The 12,859-nt window shown below is 39.9% G+C and overlaps 1 protein-coding gene across 1 annotated transcript; it reads left to right on the forward strand.

The window, feature by feature from the left end:
* Positions 1 to 331: 331 nt before the first annotated feature.
* snx3 (sorting nexin 3) lies at positions 332 to 11,197 on the forward strand. Its single transcript, XM_028397819.1, has 4 exons — positions 332 to 541; positions 8,235 to 8,330; positions 8,634 to 8,758; positions 10,359 to 11,197. The coding sequence occupies exons 1-4, from the start codon at positions 380 to 382 to the stop codon at positions 10,462 to 10,464; spliced, it is 489 nt and encodes a 162-aa protein (XP_028253620.1). The 5' UTR covers positions 332 to 379; the 3' UTR covers positions 10,465 to 11,197.
* The last annotated feature ends 1,662 nt before the right edge of the window (positions 11,198 to 12,859 follow it).

Consider the following 12,859-nt stretch of genomic DNA (forward strand, 5'->3'; position numbering starts at 1 on the left):
CAAACCGAGCAGCAGGTGGCCAGGCAGCATCAGCTGAACCTCAGCTGATCGGAAGTGCAACCCGATGGCTTTTCAAGCTAGCGATAGTAAGAAAAAGCGCAATACCGGAACTTACGTAATGTACCTTCAATATAAAATTTACAATTATACTTTTTTATGGCCAACTAAGACAGCGTTGTATGAAAAACTAAAAAAAATATAAGTTACAATACCATTAAACAGATTTCCCCCAAAGTGCAGCTCGCTGTTTGCAAAGAAAGCTTTTATAACATGGGCATAAAGCGCAAAATCTTTTATTTTGAAAAGAATTAACGGAAGGCACATATTTGTAACCTGTAAAACTTAACATTGTCCATAGCTGCTAGAAGGACGGGGAGAAATGGCTGATGCCATAGCTGATACAAGAAGGCTCTTTACTAAGCCTCAAAACTTAAATGACGCTTACGGACCCCCAAGTAATTTTCTAGAGATTGATGTGAGCAACCCTGAAACCGTCGGGGTTGGCAGAGGCAGATATACAACGTATGAAGTCAGACTGAAGGTGAGCTGTAACAAGTGCTAATGACGTTAGCTTTTAGGCATCTAAGCTAGCTACCCTATCATTTTTTTAGGTTAAAGAAAGGCATAACTTCTTGACATCGCAACTGCTCCTGGCAGGCAGACGCATATATAACCACAAAGCCGATATTTAACGTGTGAGTGGCCATGTGTAGGTGATTCATTGAAAAACAGCTTCGCTAAAGCTAGCTAGCAAGCTAGTAACATTCGCTTGGCTAACTGATTAGCTATCTGACATTTCACTAACTAGCCAACGGTAATTGATGGTGTTAGTGTCCAGTATCAGTAATGTGGTAATGTTAATCAATACATAATCGAAGGGTTCAGACAAATATGCAAATAAAAACCGTTGGACACAGTAATGTGTGCCTTAGCGGCCAAGATGCATGTAGCAATCGCTGTGGGAGAGAGTAATAATTTGTTTACATTAGCTCAAGTGTTTTTCCTTGCACTTCATAGTGCAGCTGTGTTTCCAGTCCACTAAAACATTTGTACTAATAAACTGCAGTTATATCACATGTATTTAAAATAAACAAACGATAAGGGAATAATAACTTGTTCCAAAAAAAGCAACGCCTTCCCAGATAGTTTCTTTAGACTTAAACTCCAGCCACACCTCACTCCTTCTAACTGTAATATATAGATAACAGTATTGGTTATCATAATGATCATTCTGACATGACGGTGGGTCTAAATGTCTAACTGTCCCTCCACACACTCCTTGTTTATAGGTTGGGATGCTGATGGCTTTATGTTGTTGGTACTTTCAGTGCTGGGTTAAAGCAGAACATGATATTGAGTCAGCTTCTCTGGAAATGTAGACAGGATGGGAGATAGTTTTGTCCACCCCCTCTTCAGCACATTTCCTTCCTCCATGCCTCTAAAGAACCTTGAGGGGAGAACAATTACTTTAGTCTACCGAAAAGTTCCTGTCATCCCTAATTTGTAAGCTAGGCTAATAGGTAGTTTGTAACAAATTTCTTATAAAATGAGAAAATACACATTTGGCTGATGTTGCACTTGATCTGACCGTACTATTGAGTAATTTGTGAGAACTTTTAGATCACAATCATTGCAAAATACACTGATTGAGTATATAGTTTCTCTTAAAAAATGGTCAAAATGATTTTAGACTACTTTTTAAAATTTTAAAACGGAGACTAGAGGTGATTATATAAATTAAATATCCTGTAGATTCATCTGCCTACTTGTTCTGGAGCATTCAGCCATACCACATGGTCATGATCAGCACTCCTGAGTGAATCTACTGTGTCGTTCATGTCAAGTGTGATTAAAGGCTGTTATGACAGAAATCTTAGAGGTAGAGGGGCTCAGAACAATAGAGAGTTTAACTACCACTGTGTAATGACAGCTCGGCAGACTTTCTTTGATGGTCACAACTGTGATCGGCTTGAAAGCTCCAGAACAAGAAATGTAAAAGTAAGGCAGTAAAAGAAAATATTGGAAGTATTTCACAAATTCTTAGCTGCTTTGAACATCTCATATTGTCTAAGCCTGTCAGGCAGTCACTTGATTGCCTCATCTCTTAATGCTAAATTGTCATTTCAGTTGACTGACACCCCTGTTGTTAGCAGCTTGGAGTATTTAGATTGGTTACCAACCCTCAAGTATTTTATAGTTTCCCATTACCTTAAAGAAATGGGAGTGCAAAGAAGCCGTCTCCAGGCATTAACGTTGAATATAAGGCTACTGTACTTGATTAGCGTGTAATAATTAGCATATGCGTGTAATCAGCATTATTGTGCACCTCATAGCCCTGTGTGACCCTGCTTTGCATAAGACCACAGAAGAAGCGGCGCATCCCTCACTTCCCAACAAATGTGGTGTCAACTTAGCTTTGCTTCTCTCCTGCTCCTTTCTTCAGCTTTCTTTGGAGGTATTTTACTCAAGCTCCAGCATTTAAGAGTGTCACAATGCCTAGGGCTAGAATGCATAGTGTTTGCTTTGTTCCTACAACTTTTTTTTCCTCATGTCTATCTTATAATATTTCAGACCACTTTAATTTTATCGTGTCATTATTCTATACAGTTTCAGTCTATAACCTTTTCCCCCCATTCTCACTGCTGTCCCACTATCAACCCTGAAATCGAGAGAGCTCTTGTGGCTGCACTGAGAGAGTCTGCCTAATCCCCTCATTGAGAGAAAAGAAGAATGAAATAGGCCAGGGTGTGTGGGGGAGCTGGAGCATTTACTCTCCAACCTCACCCCCCCACCCATGGGAGGGCAGAAAGCCACCCCCTCACCAGCCTTCATCCTATTGCCCACTTATCCCATTTCACTCCCAGCTGTGTGCAGTCAGTTGCCTAGTTCATAGTGGGGCTACTATTGTTGCTGTGATAACTATATAGAGTGAATAGATAAGTTTGCTGTACATAAACATCAGAGCCTTGGCTTGTTCTTACTATGAAATTGTAAAGTTTGCTCTGACTAGATGAATAAGTGTCAGTGTGTTAGCTTGTGACTCACTGGATGTTTGCAAAGTAAGAGGCCAAACAAATTGTTTGTGGATTGGATCATCATGTGTGAATCTCACAGAGAGGCACATTACACTGTCTCTTGTTGGACAGGTCTGCATTGGGTGTTTGAAATCGATAGGTTTTTAAAGAAGTTGACGCCAAGTTCATTCTTAAAGAAGGTAGATGGCTGATTTTGCCTCAGCCGTCAGCTGACGCCCAGGGTCATGTTGAAACAATAGATTTCTGTTCTCCTATAAACCCATTCATTTTAAATGTAGTTTTTGAAATGGCTTATCGACCAATGGAAGCTGGATTTTTTTTCCTAATCTGAACAGGTTTTTTTATATTGGTTAATGGAATATAGATCGCCTCACATTCATGTTTTTTTTGTAGTTGTTGCTAGTTTGGAGGACCATCTCAAGCAGCACAGTGTGTTTGTTTGGACCCTCAGCAAACAGCGAGCTGGAACTGGGATGTGTGAATGGGAGGAAGGGGTGATGGGTATTATCAAATTTCTTGTTTTTAGTTGGTTCCCATCTCATCCAGAGAGCATATTCAGGGGAGCGAACTTGGGGATCTCACTTTGTTTATGGATAGGAGTACATAAAAGGGCTCTTATAGTTCTGTCTCTCACTCTCACTCAGTCTTCTACCCCTCCTCTTCTCTTCTCCCATAGCTTCTCCCTCTCTCTTTCTTTCTCTTTTCCATTTGGGCACTGGGGTGGGGGCTTTTGGTCATTAATAAAATGGGGAGAGATGGTGTGTGTGTGTGTATGTGTGTGTGAGGGAGGGAGGAAAAGGGGGGGGCTTGTCAGGCACAGTCAAGTGTAATCCAAAGTCTACAGCATCCTCTTCGACAACTATTTTAATGGAAATAGGGAACATATTGTATCAAGGCTACCATATCCTACTTGAAATGACAGTATCAAAAGTGGGAGTTGATACTATGGCAACAAAGCAGCTTTTTGCCAGCTAGGCGAGTCGGAGAGAGGGTAGGCTGTCAGGCCGCAGGGGCCGGTAAGCGAGGGAACGAGTGAGAGAGTACATGGAGAGGCGAGAGCAAAAGACCCATAGCCCCAACGCTTTTGTTCTCATTCTTTTTTCCCCATTTTGGAATATGATGCAATGAGATGGTATTATGTTGCCATTTTTAATGCTATTATTCTGAAAGGGGACTATATGGGAGGGGTAAGAAGGGGGCATGGGGGGGAGGTTTAGGATGCGCACTCTCAAACTTGACTTAATCCATCCTGCTAAAAGCTAATGCATGGTGGCCTTGAACTATTCTCTCAGGAGATGAGTGATCTTTGTCCCCTCTCTCTCTCGTTCTGTGTCTCGCTGTTTTTAAGGGTTCTGCCTCTTTTCAACCCATTTTCAATGAGCCTAAGGTATTGTGTCCCACACATTAGGAATCACATGCTCTTCCTATGGAGCGCAGATTGCACCTTGTACATTCATAATTGAAAGTGAAGCTAGGATATCTTCTTTGAAGGTGCAACATCTAGCTTTATGCTTCTTTTAAAAAGAACATTTCTCTTTTATACCTTCCATACTTTTTTACTTGATATGATTCCTTATATATATATATATATATATCATTTTGCCGTCTGATAACTTTATTTTTTATCATTTTTTCCCTTGTTCTTTGAAGAAGCAAAAGTGCTTTTTTTAGACAATTAATGAAATGCTAAGTCCTGACAGGGTGTGGGCTTGTCCCATGTTTTAATCACTGCAGGGGCCAGTAAGTTGAGACACCCAGGCCCTAACCTCTAACCAGCCGTGAAGAAAACAGAGACCAGTGAAACCTGATCTTTGACTTGTAGAGCTCTCACGCACCGCCTCTTTTTGTGTGTGTGTGAGAGAGAAAGAATGAGTGAGTGAGACCTCTCATTTTTCAGTTCTGTCGTTCTCGTTCCTCCCCTTGTCCTGCAAGGGCAATCTCTTAATCACAGGGTTTGAGAGGGTGAAGGAATTGAAAGGCCAGGTGACTTTCTTTGCATACGCTCTCACTGCTAGTTTCATTGTCTTGAGATGAGTGGTCTAAGGTTGACTGTGTTTACACAATCAGGACTGAATGCTTTGGACTATTATATTTACCTTGTTAACTGTGTGACTGGTCAAGTCTTGTGTTTACCTGTGTGTGCATGCTTTCTGTACGTCACTGTGTTCTTGCGCGTGGTTAAGTGTTTTCTGTGTGCACATGATGGGATTAGAGTCACGGCAGTGGCAGATTACCTGTAACTGTGATCTGTTGTGGTGGGGATTAACTTTGTGGCGCTCCATGCTGTGAGGTAACATGAAACAGCGGGGACAGACCACGGTGAGAGTGGAGTTAATGCTAGAGCACTGGGGCGATAAAGCTAAGATAATCCACTTCTCCTGTGACCTGAGAAAGGAGGAGGAGTGAGGGGCTCATTGACAACTTCACCTGGAGAGAACTTGAAATAAGTGAGTAAGTGGGACGGGAAGTTTTCAGGGCTGGTCACATAAAAAAATCACTGAAAGAGGGAGTGCAAGAGATTGTACCCAGAGTAAGGAAATACTCTGGAAATTCATGTAATTGTTATCTTACCAAGGGTATTTCATCAGCTCTAATGTCACAATATATGTAACCTTTTTAATTTGGTCTTGGTTGTCTGCTCTAGCTGCTGTTTATCTAATAGAACAACAGTACATACCACAATAATGTGGTAAATGTCAGCTTTAACTTTAGGAGGTTAATAAGGTGTGAGGGCAAAGCTTATTACAAAGAGCTTACATCTGGGTTTATGGCATGTGTTTTTGTATCCAGATGTGATTTTTAGAGTTTCTCTCTAGTGTAATTGTTTCTAGGTTACAAAACTTTTTGTGTCATCCAGTATGGATATTATAACACTGCCTCTGTATTAAGTTTGATTGGTTGGTCAAGAAAATTTTAGGCTCTGTGGTGTCCTACATTTGATCTGTTTCCAATTTGATTCAACAGCTGTCTGCTGAAGAGCTACTGTCAAGGCTTTCTAGGAGCTAGCCCAGAAAACAAATGCTCCCAGTGCAAACAGACCTTAAGAGTTGTCATTTACTTTAAGGTGAAGTCATCTGTCAGACTAAACAGTAATTAAATAGTGATCGCGCCAATGCAGAAGATACTGAGGCTAAAACAAGCAGAAACAAAAATGACACAAGTAATTATTTTTGCCAAAACAAAAATAAGGTACCCAAGGGTTATCATAGATTTATTTTGACTGGGAGTTTGGGATAAACATTGGATACAAATATTTGTGTATTCACATAAAGCCGTTGTCAACATTTTATAATCAGTCTTGAAATCATATGTGTTGTTAACAGGCAGTTATCATCATTGCTGCGGATTGTATTGAAGGAGTTTTTCCCCATCAAATTTGGGTGGGATCCATCATTTTATGCAGTGAGGAGAGGGCAGAGCAAAGAGGGACAAAAACTAATGCCTGTGTTTTCCCCATTGAAACACCATAAGAGGAGTCTCAAGGGCACAAAATCTGACTTATTTTTGCAGTTCAAGGGAAATAAAGAGGGAAAAGACTGAAAAGGAGAGACCATGAGAGCGAAAAAACCACTCCTGGCCTTCTTCCTCCTCAATTAGTCTTGCACAGAGCAGATGAAGCTCCAAACCTCTCCAGTTTTTCTGCTCTTCCTTTATGACCACATACACCCCCTCCCTTCTCTTTTGTTCAGCCATTTACTCAGCCTTCTAGTTAACTCTCCATTTCCTTTACTGCACACAGTCACAGTCTGCTCATCGATCAGTCTGCTGCTCACGCTGTATTCATGCTGCACCTACTTGCTCAATTGCTTTGCTCTTGTGATTCCTTCTTCCATGAATTCTGACCTTCTGTGAATGTGGCCTGCCAATGAAATACTCATTCACCCTCTCCTTGTTTGTACATTGTCATGGGATGGCCATGTGCTGTCAGGATTAGTGAAGAGGTTTGGCATTGTGCTATAATGTGCTGTTTGCTTCAGTGTTCTCTGTCAATGTCGAAACATCTCTTCTTTTTAATATGAAGTTTGCTCTCGAGTGCTTGTCAACAGCAACTTAGAATTATGCACACATCTGTGCATTGGCGTATATTAGCACATGAAAAATAGCAAAACATTCTGCGCAATTCAGTGTGATAGACCTTGGTGAGCAAAACATAAGCAAACTTTTTTTTTTGCCTGGAGGCCAGTTTCAATTTTTTCTATTCATTGGTGTGGTTCAATTTGAAGGAGTCTTTGTTGTTGTAGTTTTTTTTGTAGTTGTTTTTTTTCGCTCTTTTCCCTTTTAATAAAGTCAGAATAGATGACACAAGGCTATGGCTAAAACTAATGCAATAAAACGCATCCTTCTTTTGTTTCTATTTGGCATCTGTCCATACAGCTTTACAGTAATAACTGTCCACATTACATTTCTAACTTTGTATTATACTATTACTATTTAAAACACAACAGTAAGTTTAGTTTGTAGTTAAACTCGTATTTTAGGACATCATCGTGTATACGTTCAGTTTAAAATGTGGTGTGTTTTTTGTATTTAAAAGCATCAACAGCTGCTACCATATTGGTTAGGTGTACTTCATTACAATAACCACAAACCACTAATAAGGTAAAGATAAGTATACACAGCTGGAACTGGGAGGACACCCACTTTATTAAATATTAATTCAATTAATAACATCTTAATTATCTTTGCTGAAGTGCTTTGCACAAATGTAAATGGTATTTTATTAATTTTACAACAAAATGCAGCCTCAAGTTCAAAAGCTACATTTTATATCCATCGCATCTCCACTTAATTCATAATTCAAAATCTTTCCTCACTGACCACAGCATATGTCAAAATAAAGTATCACGTGGCTTTCCATGTTTATAGAAGGTAGAGGTGGATAGGAGTGCGGTGGAAAAACTTTTTTAACAATCCATATTGTCAAACCTTTTAACAGTTTCTGGGTTGATTGGCTGTTTTACAGACAAAAACGATTTAAAAAGAAAAAAAAAGTGAAAATAGTTTGTGAACAAAAACAACAACCAGCTGCAGTAAACATGAGATCACAGAAACTTAACTGTTCTCACCTGCCTGAAGTCTACACAAAGACAATTTCAATTGTTTTTAGAAAGAAGATTATTTCTTATAAATAGCAGCTGCAAGAACAATTCCTTTGGCAGTTAAAGCAAATGACACCTGTAACTGTGGCTGTGTTTGCAGACCAACTTGCCCATCTTCAAGCTGAAGGAGTCTAGTGTTCGGAGGCGGTACAGTGACTTTGAGTGGCTCAGAGCGGAGCTGGAGAGGGAGAGCAAGGTAAGCCTCTGGGGTGAACTCGACATAAAGACTGCGGAATATCTGGCTTATAATAATCAGTATGTAACTTTGACCACGTCTGTGTTTTTTGGAATGAGAGAGATGTTGAATAAGCTTCCAGCCCGCTGGTGTGTTAAAGTTAAAAATTTTCCCTATTTGAGTCTGTAGCTAGTCTTGTCATCAGCCTCAGAAATTACACACCTAAGAGTTTTTATTTGTGATTATTAGCACAGTGTACTAACTGGTATATTGTTCATGTCTGGTTAACTGCTGCTATATGTTCTTTTCTGTTGAAAATCTCAGGTGGTCGTGCCACCTCTCCCAGGAAAAGCTCTTTTCCGGCAGCTTCCGTTTCGAGGGGATGATGGCATATTTGATGACTCTTTCATCGAGGAGCGGAGACAGGGTCTGGAGCAGTTTCTCAACAAGTAAGCCTGCCTGCATCCCTCAACTGCCCTACTTTGGCACGAGGCAAAAATGATCTTTGCAGTTTCTTCTTTGCAGCTGCAGTCATTTGCAGTGAGGTATTATTTTAACTCTGAGGAACAAAGAAACACTTCTTGCAATAAGTAGATTCAACTTTTTCACTTCCTCTTCATATTGTTAACAAAGTGAACCCTCTGAGACAGGCAGGTCTTTTTCTCACTATCCTCCTTAATTCTCTTTTATAATTACCTTGCAAACGACAAGAACAACCAAAGAGGATTCAAGTGCGCTCCCCCACAACATAATTTTTCCCACATTTGTTTTGTTGTTGATGTGTAATTTATGTTAATTGCAGCACAAATTACAGCGCGTGGTTCCATGGGATGGTGTGTGCACCTCTGCTTATTTTTGATCCAGCATGTCCTCGTTTTCAGCTGCGGAACAATAAAAGTTACAGTGTGATTGTAATTATTTGCTTTGATTGCAGACTTGGCCATTATCTTTGTTTCATGTGCAAATGCATCAATGTTTCCCATTGGAATATTAAGTGTGCAAAGACAGTTGAGAAAATTAAAATCCATAAATATGTTTTTTAAAGAAGATGAGGGTGTGTTGGTAATTAAGATTTCCCCCTCTTTGCTTTCTATGAATGAAACACTGCTGTTGATCATATTATTGTTCAGACTTAGCACTGGCCAATGTGCCTGGCAGCATTGTTTAATCTGTGATTGAGAGCATTGTGAAGAGGAAATCTTTTGGAATGCTAAACATGATTGTCACCATGAAACAAGTAGGAAGGAGGAGAAGGGAGAATGATCATTTTGATTAGGCTAGTCAAACATAATTCATGCTTCAGGTAAAAGGGAAAATGTCTAAAAGCGGGCAAGGCCGTGAGATTTGAACATGATTTTTTTTTTTACTGCTCCTTTTTGTCAACATTTCCAGAGCTATTAAATGAGGATTGTTGGGGGGAAAACTTGATCTTTTCTGTGCTCACCCTGGTATTTGACCTGTGAATCATTCATTTAAAATATTTCCCATCAGTGGATAAGATGCATGCATATATGCACAATGTGATCATGTTGATTTGTTCTGGGTCATTTATAGTTTAAGAAAGGTCTCAGGTGCTCTGGCTTGTTCCCGTTTAGCTCCTTTGTGTCATCTAAAGGGACATTCAGACCTGATGTCAGAGTGGTTTTAACAGAGGAGCACCATCTCACAGTCATACAGCGTTTCCAAGTGACAGAGAAACATACTGCATGAATTATATATTTATAAAGATTTTAGAGAAAAACACATGCACCATAGTCCCAGGGAGACCCTGGTATGTGGACCCTGACATGAGCAAAGAAGTATCCCTGTGTAAAGGAATAACTAGAAAGTCATAGATGGCTACAAGCAACAAATGTTTTCGGCTGGATTCTGACATAGACATTAGGGCGAACATAAAATGGCAGTCATAATTCTGTTAAATAGCTATGTTTGTTAGTTTGTCTATACTAATTTACATAAATCTGTGTGGCGTTATGGGCACATGTTAGCCCCTGCCTGTATCTTTGAGGCTTATCTTTCACACCTGCCGTTTGCTCCTGTGTGTTGCAGAGTGGCCGGTCACCCTCTAGCTCAGAACGAACGATGCCTGCACATGTTTCTACAAGATGAGTCTGTGGACAAAAACTACACCCCATCCAAAGTCAGACAAGCCTGAGGGGGGAAAAAAAAAGATGGCTCCACCTGGCCTGGTCTGGTCTGGCTCGGCCCTGCTCAGTTTAGCCTGGCCCAAAGCAACCCAAAGCTCTCTTCACTGCTCCAGGTTTCTCTCACAATAAACTTTTCAGTGACAACTACGCTCCCCCACCCAGCCCCAGATTATATAATCCACTAGTTTTAGTTCAATTATGTCCCCTGATTGGTGTTTGTTTTCACCTTCTAATTGGAGTCAGATATGTTCGACACATGACTGTGGTTGAAAGTAATATATATATAGTCATTTTTTTCTTAATGTCAGGAAATGCCACTAACATGGATATATTATGTATTTATCAGTTAGCTACGTCTTAAATATATTCATTTATATAGTAATGTGGAATGAGCGTTGTATGTATGTATGTATGCAGAGCTCTTGTAAACATCCACAGCATTTTCCATCCAGTACTGGCATGTTGCTCACTGTAAATGGCAACTAAAGACACACGGACACACATTTGACGGGTCTTTACTTTTCCAATCACACTTAGTTGATCCTCTCGTCAAAGGAAGCATGTGTGTGTGTATATCAACCAGCACCTGCCCAATTTATCACAATGATTTTCTAGTAAGAAATTTACACAGAGGGAACTGCAGTATTTCTACTGGTTAGCCTATATGCATTTTGAGATTTGTATACTGCTGTGCCATTTTTGTTTATTTTGAAGATTTTCCAATAAAATAGGTGAAATGTCTCCACGCACATTTATTGATTTGGACTGTTCACCTCTTACATTGGGTGGTCAGCGAGACACTGCATGTTTCCACAAGTTATCCTAATTTTATTTTTGCATCTATCATTCAATAAATACAAAAAAGCTAAAGGCCTGTGACATTTGAGAGAACTTCTTAAAACAGCCCTGAGTTGTTATTTAGAATAGTGTAGGCTACTTAACGGTGCAAAACACACATAATGCAAAACTGAAGCATCACTTGAATGTTTAACCCATGTATTAATACACGATGTAAGTCATTCATTGTTATCTATTGTTACATACGGACATTTTAGGCCTGACTTAACTAAGCATTTGCACATTTAATTTGAGGGAAATTATTATTAAATTATTAATGTAATCCTTTTTCCCCACAGCACTCAGCACATGTCAGGTGTGTGGCACCGGTTTGCTTAAACAGGTCTGAGGATTTAAAGATGTCTTAAATGTGCATCCCATTAGCTCATAAATGGGACTGTATGCATGAAATAGTTTGAAAAGATATGAAATCCTCTATTTTTATGACAGGATTCATAATTTGGTGGCAAATTAAGAAGAAAAATGGCAAATGTGACCCTTAGTTATACAGCTTCATCTGTCCTGAGCTGTTAAAAACCCCACTAACATTCAGTTAATGGTCAGATATTCTCTACATGTCCAACTAAATCAACAAGGCATGCTTTTGTTATAATTTAGCCTATGTTTATACCTGTATTAAATGTTTTCAGGACCTTTTTTTCCAACTTGCTTTTGTAACTACAGCTGCTCTGTATCAGTGCGAACAACATTTAATTCACTGTCTTTTATTCTCTTGGTTACAACTCTAGGTAGTTATAACTCCAAATATTTACAGCAGAATAAAAACGTCACAGACCACAAAACATTTCCAAGTGCTGAATATTGTTTTATCCAGTGTTAGTGTCTAACTTCACAAAGTCGACCTAATTATTTTTTTTTAATGCTGCGCCTCGGATAGGACACACCAACACAAACAGGACAGTTACAATACAAACACCATCTTCAGATGAATGTATAGTTTAACACTCAGTAGGCAATTTGAGAGAGTCTGTCTCCTCCACGGTGCTTGATGGAGCCGGCACCTCTTCACCGCTGCCCTGCGCGTTTGGTTTCAGCACCGGATCGAGGAACAGCGACTCACATCCCCCATTACGCATGCGTCATCTTTTTGGTTTCCTCCATTGGGATTGAACTCAGCAATAAATGATTGAATTGGTAGTCAAGCTCATTGGTCTCACAGACACTCTAAAAACATCTTAATATACAATATTTCTTTGTCAGACGTACTTGGCAGGTGCTCTCCAGAGCCTTTAGGCCATATTTAAACACTGCAGGCTGTTGGCTACATCACAGGTTGCAGTTCATCTGAATCATAGAGGCAGTTCTATAGCCTAATGAAATGTGCATGCTAATCCTTAACTAGACACTGTTAACAGGCTAATTGGTGATCTGGTTGTGTTGCAGTCTTTGTTTCAATGCAGTCTATTAGGCCTAAAGAGATTTTGTGCGCAGCAAAACTTCAGCCCAAGCCTACACCTGCTGTGATTTGACATTCTGGTCACTGCTGGGTGGGTCCCTGCATGGGCTCGAGTCTTTTCCATGTGCCTGGACAGAATTGGCAACAAT

The sequence above is a fragment of the Parambassis ranga genome, chromosome 24 (genome assembly GCF_900634625.1).
Source record: "Parambassis ranga chromosome 24, fParRan2.1, whole genome shotgun sequence".
Taxonomy (NCBI): Eukaryota; Metazoa; Chordata; class Actinopteri; family Ambassidae; genus Parambassis; species Parambassis ranga.

Bases quoted from the DNA above. Each gene is read 5' to 3' on its own strand.
- snx3 (XM_028397819.1), top strand. From the start codon at position 380: ATGGCTGATGCCATAGCTGATACAAGAAGGCTCTTTACTAAGCCTCAA. The intron at 8,331-8,633 runs GTAAGCCTCTGG...TGAAAATCTCAG, and splicing joins AGCTGGAGAGGGAGAGCAAG to GTGGTCGTGCCACCTCTCCC. The intron at 8,759-10,358 runs GTAAGCCTGCCT...TGTGTGTTGCAG, and splicing joins CTGGAGCAGTTTCTCAACAA to AGTGGCCGGTCACCCTCTAG.